The 12600-nt window shown below is 49.7% G+C and overlaps 1 protein-coding gene across 10 annotated transcripts in view; it reads right to left on the reverse strand.

Moving 5' to 3' along the window:
- Window positions 1-423: 423 nt before the first annotated feature.
- Window positions 424-12600, reverse strand: part of GASK1A (golgi associated kinase 1A) — a 66293-nt gene continuing 54116 nt past the window's right edge. For 2 of the 10 annotated variants that reach the window (XM_073232462.1, XM_017639970.3), the window contains exons 3-5: window positions 3377-3499; window positions 1550-1653; window positions 424-919 (exon numbers count right to left, since the gene is read on the reverse strand). In XM_073232462.1, the coding sequence (XP_073088563.1) occupies window positions 709-919; window positions 1550-1653; window positions 3377-3499 (438 nt within the window). In that variant the 3' untranslated portion in view covers window positions 424-708. Of the gene's footprint in view, window positions 920-1549; window positions 1654-3376; window positions 6911-7659; window positions 7734-9786; window positions 9935-9967; window position 12600 lie in introns of those variants that run through there. The other 8 variants (XR_012129560.1, XR_012129559.1, XR_012129562.1 and 5 more) reach the window with 8 other exon arrangements.

Raw genomic sequence — 12600 nt, forward strand, 5'->3', positions numbered from 1 at the left:
TGATCCTACTTTCATGTTTTAATTTGCATGTAGTGTGAATGTGAATAAAATACACACCTCTACGTGTTACTGGGATTTTCACTTTATCTTCATATGACTATTATTTATGAATTTGTTTATAGTATCAGGTATTGCTTTTCTAACTCTTAAAAAAAAGTAACTGAATAAGAATTGAACATTTAAAGCTGTTAAAGACAAAATGCTTATAGTGTTTCATTTCTTAGACCTGAGTCTACTTTCAGCCAGAGCAGTTCTGAGCCAGAGGTACAATTCTATGAAGATCCTTTATCAGGCTCATCTTGTGTATGTGGGTGGGCATGCATACATGCCATTTACATGTACACACACACACACACAGTTGTCCAGCTCTGCATATGCAGGTGGGATGCACAATTTTACAGTTATCTGAAGCAGTTCATAGAACATTCTTGAATGCATTTATTGGTGCAAGGGAGTAAATAGCCAGAACTGAGAAGTTAGAAAGGAATGTGGTGATACTGAAAATCCACAACCACCTTCACCATTCCAAGCAGATGACACATGCCATGACCTTCACGGTGCCCTTCTGGTTTCTAGCTTGTCCCATTTGTCTTGATGATGGGTGAACCCCAGGAAATGTGACCATCAGGATGGGTGGCAACCCACTCAGGCTGTGTTGTGATGCGCCCCACGAGCGAGGAGAGCGCCCCGCCTGGGCAGTGGCGCAGCTCACAGGTCTCCATCCCTGAAGAGCGTCAGGTTGTGCTTCCGGATGTATCCTAGTAGGACTTGTGCCCGCCGCTCCAGGGTCTGAAGAGCCTGCTTCAGCCCCTGTTGCCCGCCTTGGCTTTCCCAGAACACCGGGTCCGTCTGCAGCGACTTGAGCAGCATATTCTGTAGACACCCTGATGCAAGAATCTTCACAACAGACTCAGGAAACCTGGAGGAGGTCCCCCGAGCCCCATAACAAAAGGAAAAGCAGAAGTGATCTCAGAGTTCCCACAACAGGGGAAGCCAGATGGCCAGAATGTGTGCACCTGGGAACCCTGGCAGAGTCAGCCTGCAGGGTCATCAGGAGACCCTTCCTCCTCTGATGTGAAAGCAGGCAAGGGAGAGAGCTGTCAGATGGGGCCCATCCTACAGAGAAGCCAGGAGAGTCAACTGCCATCCTGGGGGAAATGCCTGCTGCTCTGCTTGGAAAGACCAGAAAGAGCCTAGGAAGGATAAGCTCCCTGACAAGAGGAAGCAGGGTTGGTAGGCTTCCAGGCTAGCCCCCCCAGCGGGGGCAAGGGAAGGCCTGGCCTGCCCATACCTCAGCTGGGCAGCTGGTGGTCTGTGGGGCCAGGAGGCCCTCGGTATTGGGGGTGGGGCCCTCCATCCAGGAGTTGAAAGGCCTGCTGGCTGTATCCCCTCTCAGCTTCCCCAGGGCACTCCACCACTCCTGAGGCTCAGATTCAACAACTTTTGTCTTATGAGCTACCGACTTCTCAGGAGCCACTGAGTCCCATGATCTACAACAGGATCATCAAGCCTCAATCCCTGAACCTCTACCCACCCCCTTGACCCTCACCCATCTATGCCTTTCAGCAGCCGAAAGTTCAGCTTGTCCTCAGGGTGCTGAAGGTTGCCAGCATTATCGATGTAGACCAGATGGGAAGGATCGCTGTTCCGGACCTCAGGCAAGAAGATGGAGAGAGAGGTGGGTACAGGTACAGCCCAGCTGCTGCCCATGGACTCCATCAGGGCTGAAGGGCCTTGGAAGCCCTGAGTTGTGAGTCCCACAATCCACCCTGATACTTGCCCAGATGGTCCCTGAGCACTGGGCAGTTAGCTCCCTGTATGCTGGTGCTGTGCTCAGCACCTCCAGGCACCATCTCAGTGACCTTCCCAACAGCCTTAGAGGTGGGCCACTAGTGTTAAACCCATTTTACAGAAACAGAGGCACAAAGAAGTTTGGTAATTTGAATATAGTCACACCGCTAATAAGAAGCTGGCTGGTGCACCAAGCCACAGCACCATCCTATGACATTGCAAGGCAGAGGGACTGGTTTCTCTTCTGGTGGTTGCAGGGGTGAGGGCCTGGGGGAATTGGCAGGTACAGAGGTAGCCCGCCGATCTGGGCTGCTGCTTCAGGGTGCATCACGCATACACACACTCAGATGCATGCTAAGCCTGTGCCCCACGCCTGGGCAAATCCCCTGAGCATCACCGAGAGCACGCAGGACCGACCTCCCTCCTCACGTAGTACTGACACTCCATCCCCATAGGAGAAGAGTTTGGTGCTTCCTAAACCTCCTCAAAACTAAAATCAGCAACAGGGAATTCTCTCACCCCTTAGAAATATGGTGTGATCGTGAACGGGAGGCCATCTCTCCCAGCTCCCTACTCCTACCCCTATGTACACTTGCTATTCCACTACATTCTCCAAGATTCCACGGTAACTTCCCATAATTCTCTCCAGCAAGCTAGGCTGGCTTGGTCTCCAGGACCCCAGCTTCCCCACTTTCTGCCTCTTCTCCCACCTCACCTACACACACATCAGGTATCATCTATTTCTTAAAGCATGATGATACCCTTCTCCAGTAACTGTCCTACGGGATCTGTGAAATGGCTGCCGCCAGAAGTAAGTGATGGATGTAAAAGCCTTAAGTCCCCCAGGGGTATTTGCCTTTTACCAGGGAAAGAAGAAATGGCTCTGGAGGCAAGGGCTGGAGAATTGTCACCACCAGCTGCAGCCTGCCTGAAATTCATCCCGGGCCGCCATGCTGAGAGCTAGCCTCCCAGAGCACTGGCTAGGGTGAGGCGGTGGGGACCCTGGGCCCCCTGGAGAAGACGGAGAAGCCCTTCCCTAGAGCGGCACCTTGTGCAGGAAAGAGAGCTATTCTGCCACACCAGCCCTTCTCTCTGATGGCCCTGGCACATCGCTTGGGCTCTCGTTTGAACAGGAGGTAGCACAGTATTTCTCTGATCAGCATCGGCCTGGAGCCATCAGGGTCCAGAGAGGGATCGCTGCCACTGCCACCAACCACGTGGCCCTGGAAGCTCCCTTCCTTGCTGCAGACCACGCTCCACATTTACTGGCATGGTGAGGACAGCTGGCTGGACACATCGTTCTCATGCACTGCTTCCAGGAGCCCCAGGGGCTCCCTGGAGTCTTGGGGACAGTGAAATTGGTGAAAATGGCTCCAGCCCCCACCCCGCACCCACCTCAACAGCTTTCTCAAAGCCCCACTTTCATCAGTTTTAGGTATCCTGGCTTCCTGGAAACATTACTACAGGGTTCTGCTGCCTGAAAGAACCACATTGGGAAACCCCAGTGCCAGAAGATCTCTGACATTAACAGCATCTTGTGACAGAGACAGGAAGGCCTGGGTCTCGGGTGACAGGGGGGACGCACCAGGATGTGGACCAGTCGCAGCTCGCCTGGGTTCTGGCATTTCTCTCGGAGCCTCTCTTCAACACACGGGTCGGAGGGCTCGGGCTCAAAGCCGCAGCAGTAGCGGTCTAGGCGGTCATGGACCTGCGGGGATACCAGTTCTCTGAGGGTTGTGGACGGTGCCTGCCCCCGCCAGGCGCGCTCGCAGGCCGCCTGACCCCAGAGCCATGTGCTGGCGGCAGCCCTCCTGCCCGCCGCCTGCTCCGCTCTGCTACTTCTCCCGCGGTGATGGGCCTTCTGCCCAGCCCCTCTGGCCGGCCTGCCCTGCACACCAGGAGCTGTTCACTCACGCCCCGGGCCAGCACGGGTCTCCGCCAGTACCCCCTGTTCAGTGTACGCCCTGCTCCTGGACTCTGGCCTGGAGCAACGGAGCCACACGCCACTGGCCTTCAGGCTGCCTGGACCACCCCCTGGACTCCGCTTTCCTCAAGCAGGAAGGCACTGGGGATTCCTCCCCTCTGGGGTGAGAGCCCCTCACTGGCTGTCTCCAGGGCTCCTGGTAGGCAGCCTTCCCTTTCAAGCCTGAGTCAAAGTTGCGGAAGAAGAAGGCATTTCCCTTATGCGCTCATTTTCACTGGGTGCCTTAAGTGGAAATCTCAAGTGCAACGTCAGATCAGTTCTGAGGAGCCCTGCCTCCCGTCCTCTGTGTACACACGCACATAACACACACGGCATTTTAGAGTGTCAGAGGATTCCCATAACAGCACTTGCCACTCACCTGCTCCAGGAGCTTTCTTCGAAGGAAGGGGTTACAGCCTGCAGGGCAGGAATTAAGTAGAAATGTTGACCCACCCCAGCCCTGACCTATGTGAGGATGTGATCTGCTGTGTATATCAAGGACAGAGGGGTCAAGGAAGGAGAGGCCCAGAAACAGAGGTGGCAGAGACCTCTGGAGGAGGCAGGGAGGGTCTTGCTGTGGGGAGAAAGACAGGAAATGGTTAAGAGCGGAAGGGGAAGGTGGTCTGGAAGAGGCTGGGAGCTGCCCGGAAGTGGAGGAGAGAGAAGGCAGGGTGGGCCGCAGAGAGGCCCCGTCACCCAGGCGGCGAGCTGGAGAGGGTGCTCTCTTTTTCCTCTTGGGAAGGAAACTTGCTTTGATCTAATGCCTTGGAAGTGCTACGGCAAGGTGAGATCTAAGGACGGCCGGGTGTGGGGGGACGCCCTGTGCATGGGACAAGAGGAAAAACCCATTTGTTGCTGTGGAAGGAAGGAAAGGGAGGAGGCGGGTAGAGAAGTGAAGCAGGAAGCAGCAGGAGGCCACAGCGGGGTGTGAGAGGTGCCCTTCGTGACCCCCCTACCTTCCAGGGAAGGTGCTGTCCTCATGAAATGCTTGGTGGTCCTAGGGGAAGGGGCTGAGCTTTGAGTTCAGGCTGGGTGTGGGGCAAATCAAAACAGTACTCATGGCAGGAGGTACAGGAGGAGTCAGCTGCCTGGGGTTCGTCCTGTCCTAGGAAGGGCTCCAGACCCTCATGGGTTGTGGGACCAGGGGTTTGAATCATCTCCTTAAATCTCCGGGTGGTGGCAAAGTTGCAGGAGAGGAAGGCCTCAGGGCCCCCTGGGCTGAGTCACTCAGGATGATGAATCACACGGGTGCCTCTCTCAGGATGCAAAATGCATCCAGCTCCTGAAAGAGCCTGTGTGGAGAAGACCCAGCACAGAGGCCCAGGGTCCACCCTTGCCATCCACTTCAGGAGGCCTGAGAAAACCACTGGAGAGCAAGGTGCCAGCCTGGGAGCCTAGAAACCAGCGCCAGGCAACATGCTCTGCTTGGGGCAACTGTCTGGACCAAGCCAAAGGGCCCAGAGTCAGGGTAAGGGTGAGGGCAAGTCAGGGAGGAGAGAGCACCGTGCAGGAAGCCAGAGGGTACCAAGCTGATGATGAACCCCAGAAAGGGAGCATCTGCTCCATCTGTCAGTTCTCAGGGGCGTCCTGTGATTTGCTCTGCTGCATGCTGGGCTCTGGCAGGATCTCAGACACCCTCTCCCGTGGGGGTGGGGTGATGCAGAACAGCCAGGGCTTCCCCTAAGCAAATATGGCTGTCATTTTGATCCCATAAAGCAATGACCCAGTGTCTCTCCCTCAGAGATGATTATGATGACATGGTATAAGAAGAATGTATTTGGTCTTTGTCCCCATTCCTGGCAGTTCCTAAAACCTTTGGATTTTCCTGACAGATAGAAGTATCTTTTGTTATTCATAATAAGCCCCTTTGACCATATCTGAGTTTATGCTAGTAAGGTGACTCAGGGGAACCCCTAGATAGCTTCAGGATGGGGGCTGGTCACCAGAAAGACCAGTGAATTGAGGTAGGGAACTTTTAGCCCGCCCCTCAGCTCCAGGAAGTGTAGGGGAGCTAGAGATTGGTTATAAAAACTCTCCAACAATGAGATTTGGCGAGTTTGCAGGTTGGTGAACACACTTGTGTGCCAGGAGGGTGGTGCACGCCCAACTCTACAGGGACATAAGTTCCTGTGCTTGAGACCCTCCTGGGTCTCACCCTATATATACCTCTTCATCTGGCTGTTCATTTGTATCCTTATAATAATAAACCAGTAAATGTAAATAGTGTTTCCCTGAGTTCTGTGAGACAAGCAAGTCATCAAAATACAGTCATACAGCTCCAGATTCATTGCCATGTGGTCAGAAGTACAGGAGGCCTAAGACTTACAATTGGCATCTGAAGTTGGGGCAGTCTTATGGGACTGGACCGTTTAACCTGTGGGACCTGACACTGACTCCAGATGGTTAGTATCTGAATTGACTGTTGGACACCAGTTGGTGTTGGAGCCTTGGTTGGTATCAGGAGCAAACATCACTCAGATGATCACCACCACTATTACTGCCATCTCTATTGCGTTCACTCCTCACTGGAGCATTGCAGGGTAGACATTATTGTCCCCATTTTACACATGGAGGCCTCATTATTATCCGCATTTTACACTGACCTCAGACATGCCCAGGGTCATAAATGAAAAAGCAGTCCAGCTGAGATTTGGATCAAGGTCTGCCTGCCTCTCTGTTATCCTGCCTTGCCTGAAGATCAGGAAGAATGAGCCAGTTACAGAGGTCAGGGGAGGTCTTCATCATTACTCAGCATGGGACTAATTAATTTGGCTTCAGCCTTGGTAACAAAGACTGGAGAATACCTTCTAAAACTATGAAGGAGGAAAAGGAAGAATGGGGAGACTCAGGGCCCATCCTCCTCAGTGACAAGTGCGGAGGCCGTGGTGGGCGTGGTGATGTTTGGATGGTCCCTATCTGTCTTCTGTGGTCACTTCTCAGCCAACCTGGGCAGTTCGGCTTTTGCCAGCACCACCATCCTATTTCCTCTTTCCACTTGCAGCCAACCCCTCTCCACACAGGGGTCGGGGGACACAATTTACCAGGATGCAAACCCCACCAAAGCCACTCTCAATCCACTCAGCCCCAGTTCGACGTTGGCCAATAAAAGGTCTTGTTCCATTTCCATATCCCTTTGTAGGAAAATTCTCATATGTTCTAAAGAAATACAAAGTTGGCTTACTTTAGCACAAATAAGAATATACCTATTGTTCAATCAACCCTCAAATCCAGACATCCAGAAATGAGACCGTGTTAAACAGTCCCACCTATTGTCCCCAAACATTACTTTCTCTGTTTTACAATAGTCAGTCATGGAAAATCACTCCTTGGGCCTAGACTGCCACCCCAAACAGGCTGAGGGCATGTCTATGAGGCCACAGCAGGTGGTCCAGGGGCTGTGGGCCAAGGACATCCAAGGGCACTACTGGGAAAGGCACGTTAGCCCAGCCACCAAAATGCGCAAAGCCCAGCGGGCTGGTCCAGCTTGGCCAGGCTCCTGCAGCAAGCCCATTAACCGGCCCCGAGGTAGACCGCCACTACTTTGGCCACCTGGACTTCAGGTTATCACAGTCATAAGTAACAGAAAACCCTGACTGAAATGGCTTTAACCATAACAAAAATTAAGATTCTGTACAGCAGGAAGTCTTGAGAATAGGGCAGGCTGGGGAGACCTAGCAGCTCCTCATTGTAATGGTGAGGACTCGGGTGCCTTTCTGCTTTCCACTCACACCCACAATGTTAACAACATCCCAGTGCTGTCTCAGGAAGCCTGCAGGTGGCCACTGGGGTGGGGGTGTTTCCTTATTCGTGTCCAGAGAGGAGACAAGAGAACAGGAACCTCTCCCCACCTTGGAGTGACGCCCTCCCCTCCAGCCTGATCAGCCCTGATGGGGACATGCGCTCACCCCGGCCTGGGGAAGACGGTCATGCTCTGATCCTTGAATCCAGGAACAGGCGGAAGGTGAATCACATAAGGGTTCTGTGTAGAAAGAGTGCAGAGTGACCAGCTGGTCCGCTGCAGCGCCAAAGCCCTGTCTCACACTACCAATAAAGGTGTTGACTGGGATGGAGCTAAGGACAGAACCTTGCTGCGTGCCACCAGAGACCCCAGCCCTCCAACTGGTTTTAAATCTACCCGAAGCCTTTCTCACACCCCCTGTATTTCTCCATAGAGTCCTTGAACTTAGGGAGATCCTACCCCAAGCTTTCCTATACATCCCATCCTTAGAGGAGCCACCCCCAAGGCTGCCCACACAGTGGGTTAGTGCAGAGGTTGGCAAATGTTTTCTCTACAGGACCAGAGAGTAAATATTTTAGAATTTGGAGGCCATAGAGTCTCTGTCACAACTAGCCAAATTTGCCTCTTTAATGCATAGTGTATGAATTACAGATAACATGCAAACAAATGGGAATGACTGTATTACAAAAATGTTATTCATATTCACCACAAATGAAAAAAATTGAAATTCGTATACTTCAAATGTGCCATAAAATATTATTCTTTTGATCTTTTTCAACCACTTAAACATGCTAAGACCATTCTTAGCTCATGGGCTCTACAAAGACAGGGAGAAGGGTAAATTTGGCCTGCACAGTGGGCCCTGTTTGACACCCTAGTTAGGAGCCCAGATGGACCTGTGGCTGAGTTGTGCCTCCAGTACGTTCTAGTTATGTGACCTGAGGAAGTTATTGAACCTCACTGCACCTCAGTTTTCCCATCAACAAAATGGGGTGATGATATTCCCGTGGGGCTGTGCTGACACCCACATAGGGTGATGATCCCTGTAAGCAGGGGGTGGTTGCTATGGAGAGCCCACAGTTATGCCAGCTCTGGGAGGGACAGACCCAAACACCTTGAGGAATTTCGGTGGTCTCCCAGCCCCCAGGAAGCTCTGGCCTTACCCAATGCTACAAGCCAGAGAATTGGAGTTTGAAACAAGGTAAGTGCTACAGAAGAGAGTACCCCTCTCATGTACATGCAGGTCTGGTTTCTGGAATGTGGGCATACCTGTGAGACAGGCACCCACCTGTTGATTCTTGTGGCTGGGAGAGTAAATACCAGAGCAGGTCTAGCAAGACTGAAATACAATGACTGCTCTGCATCTGCTTTATCTGGATGCACAGCCAGCCAAGGAACTCCTTCCTCCTGCCCAGCCCTCCCAAGCCCGTCTCCCTGCCACTCTGTGCAGGCTTCAACTTGCAGCAGTGTTTGTTTCCAGAGGAAGCTACAGGAAATAATGGCTTACACTCCTGGCTTCCCAAACTCTGTAACCATTTGGATGTTTAACAGGAAGGGCCTGACTGGGCCCAGTTGCCAGTTTGATTATTTTGTCACACCTTCTGGTTAGTTTTTTCCACCAAAGAGAAATTCAGCCTACACAGCAGCAGACTAGCAGCCAAACAAAACCAAGATTGAATTTCATTTGCTTCAGGGTTTGATTCTTTTCACTTTGTTCAAAAAAATGAGACATAACCAAAAAAAAATGATGCAAACCTTTGCAGTTTTGGTTTTCTGACCAGCACAGAAATGTTGCATAATCCTGATTTGAAGTCGTTCACTTTCACTTGAGCAGTTGTAAAGCCCTTACTTTGTACAAGGTAAAGCCACTTACTAAGGCCACTCTGAGTGCTTCACACACCCTGTCATTAGCTCTTCCAGCAGCCATGAGATAAATACCGTTATTACCCCCATTTCAAAACTGAGGAAACCAAGTCACAGAGGCTGGGTAATGTGCCTAAGGGGGTCCCACAGCAAGGAAGTGGTGCCCGGACACAAACCAGGGCAGTATGGCCCCGACCACTGAGTCGGACTCTGTGGCACTCATGTGTTCTCTGGCATCAGAGAGTCCAAGCTTCTCACTGGTAAAGATAAAGACATGGCTCAGTCTGATGCCCAGCACCCAGCCCTTGTTTAGTACAGAGACATAGTTGAGGTTTTTTGAGTCAAAGAATGGATGAGAAGCACATGGCTGGCTGACAGCGAAAGGTTTTGGTGTTGTGGGTGAAATTGCAGTATTTCCAAAATCTCTCACCTGGCTTTAGGGCATCTCCATACAGTGGGTGTTTCCAGGAGGTGGAGAGTAGTCATCCATCTCGATATGAATAGGTAATTATCAGGGCAAGGGGGCTTATCTGGACTAGAGAGGTTGGGTGGGGGGGGGTTCTTCTGCAGCCTGGTCACTAGAGAACATGGGAGCAGAAATGGATAACTGATTGTAAGAAATAAAATTTATTTCTACCTTTGACTAATTTCAGTTTCAAAGGTATTTTGCCCTAGGATTTTCCTCCTAGAGTTACATCTGGTGGTAGTCAGCAGGACCTCTGAACTGGGATTCTGTCTACATGGGTGTAAGATAAATTCTAGCCCGAATAAGCAGGCAAAGAGAGGCAACAAAGGGCCAGGTAATTTATTTAAATACCCCCGGGTGAGGTTCTATGGCCTTCTTGCCGGAGGCCAGAGAAGTCACGCCCGGTTAGGGAGGTGGGGCCCTTATAAGGGATTAGGAGGGGGAGGAGTGGGCAAGCTATCCTAAGGGGTGTTGAGAGGTACGATTGGCTAAAGGTGACATAATAGTCAACTAGAAACTTTTTTCTTTCCAAGAGGGAGGAGGCTGACATCCGGGTCCCAGTTGGCACATCAGGATGGAATTCAGGGAGAGCTGTCCCCTTTCCATATACGGCACGGACTTTGGGGTCTGGTCTGTTCTCCCCCTATGGTATCTCTCTGCTCTGTTTGCATGTCCTTGTTTTCCCTTCTCCAGCCTAACATTCCAGCCTTTTGGTCATAATGGGCGATGACTCAATCTGGCTACTTCCGGCTGACAAGGGGCGTTTTGAGGGTTTGAGGCTGGTATTAGGCTGAAGGAGGGGGTTCAGTGGGAAGAGATGCATAATGGTGAAGTAACATCTGGTTGGTGGCGACTTGGGTCATCTGGGTTAGCTGCTGTTGGAGGAACCTGGGGACACAAGGGGCAACTAAGAGTAAACCACAAACTGTTATTAAGGTGCCCAGTAAGGGCATTTAGCCAGGCTGTTATGGAGGACTGGAATTCTGGATCGAGTTTACATCTCAATGTATTGGGACTAGTATTGGGATTTAGTATAGATAAGACTGCATTATTGAAACAATACTTTTCTCTAAAATCACCCTTATTTTTATTAGAAGTAGCTAGATTAAGAAAAAAATTAACAGTTGGCTTTATTATTTGCATAAGTACAGCAAGAAGAGCAATTGATTACATAGGCTCTTTTAAATATGCTTTCCTGGAACTTTTTGTAAGGAATTTCAGATTGAACTTTTAAGGGCCTCTTGAGGCCAGAAAGCCAAGCCAGACTTGCGATCAGGTTGTGCCTGCAGTACCTGTACATTTGGGTGAATTCCTCTCTTCTTGAGGTTCCTGCACCTGCCAGGAAGTGACCTTCCTTACTCACCTGGTAAGGCTGCTGGAAACTCTGTAAGCAAGGTACCAGGCCAGTTTTTCCAAGGGGCTTTGTTGGCTCCATAAAGTCAATCTTAGTTCCTTAAAGCTGTCTGTTCATATCTGAGTTTACACAGGTGTCTCTCAGGTATGACGTTCCAGTCAAAGCCTTGGTAGTATAACCAGGGTTTTTAATTGGTCCTCTTACAAGGAATGAAGGTTCTTATTGAACTTATGCAAATAAACATACTGCCATGAAACATAAAAATAGTCACTGAGAGTTTTTAAATTCTGGAGGGATCAGGCTGAGAGAAAGATAAAGTTTCAATTCTGCTTATAGAGACAGTCATTTACTAAACTGTTGTCAGCTTAAGAGAAAAAGCTTAAAACACTTTATCAACAACATTTGAAACAAAAAGCCACAAAACCATCTTCTTTAGCTTACTTAATTTTATGTAACCAATACCTGTTCTGCTGAAATCTAGTTCTTTACTAGTGTAGGAATAATAAAACAGTGACTATAAATGGCAAAAGACTTACAAATGACTGTGGTTAAAGATCTGATGAGAGCTTACTGTAAGACAGTTGACATAAGGAAATTCTGATATTTCTGTAACACAAAACATTCAGTAACAGTTTAGCATCATTCTTTTTGACAGTGCTTTCCAGGTAATTAAGCAGGTAATTATATATCAGATAAATAAGCCAAATTAGCTAAATACTTTCTCCAATGAGAAAAAAATTCCTCTGACATGTTCCAGGGGCCCTCTGGAAAATATCAGAGTCAACTAGAGGCAAAAGCACCTTTTTTGAATTTGATTTTGGGAAGTTGTTAAAAGAAAGTTTTAAGGCACTTGCTTAAATAGGATTATAGGTTGCTATGAAGCAACACTTATCCAATTAACTAGAATGACAACAAAGTACCTCAAAGGCAAATAAAGGTTGCAGAGTTGTTATCAAAGTCTTAAAAGATTTAGTAGATAACATTGACTTAAATGACTTTAGGTAAACTTAGGCAGCTGATAACAACAAGGACATGCACCAACCCCCTCCCCCACCCCCGACTCCCCGCCAAACTCAAATTTGCACCCATGCTTAACATTTTCTACTAGATACTCTGGAAGTTCCAGAATGCTCAATCTTCACAATCGCTTGTTTTTAAAGAAAATTTTTTTCATTTATACACTTAGACACACAAACGTACAAACTGAGATACAACGACTACAGTCAGCAACACTTTTTTCATAAAAACATATACACAGATAGACAAACCGATACAAAGACTTGAGTCACTGATATCCTATTGCCGTCTCTCTTCTCAGCTTCTTGTCTGTGGCTTCTGGAACTAGAGGGCGGGAGGGGCGTGTTCCGGTGGGGGAAGAGGGCGGTGAAGGTGGAAGGAGAGGGGGGTGGGGTGGTGCAGCCACC

The sequence above is a fragment of the Manis javanica genome, chromosome 3, assembly GCF_040802235.1.
Source record: "Manis javanica isolate MJ-LG chromosome 3, MJ_LKY, whole genome shotgun sequence".
Taxonomy (NCBI): Eukaryota; Metazoa; Chordata; class Mammalia; order Pholidota; family Manidae; genus Manis; species Manis javanica.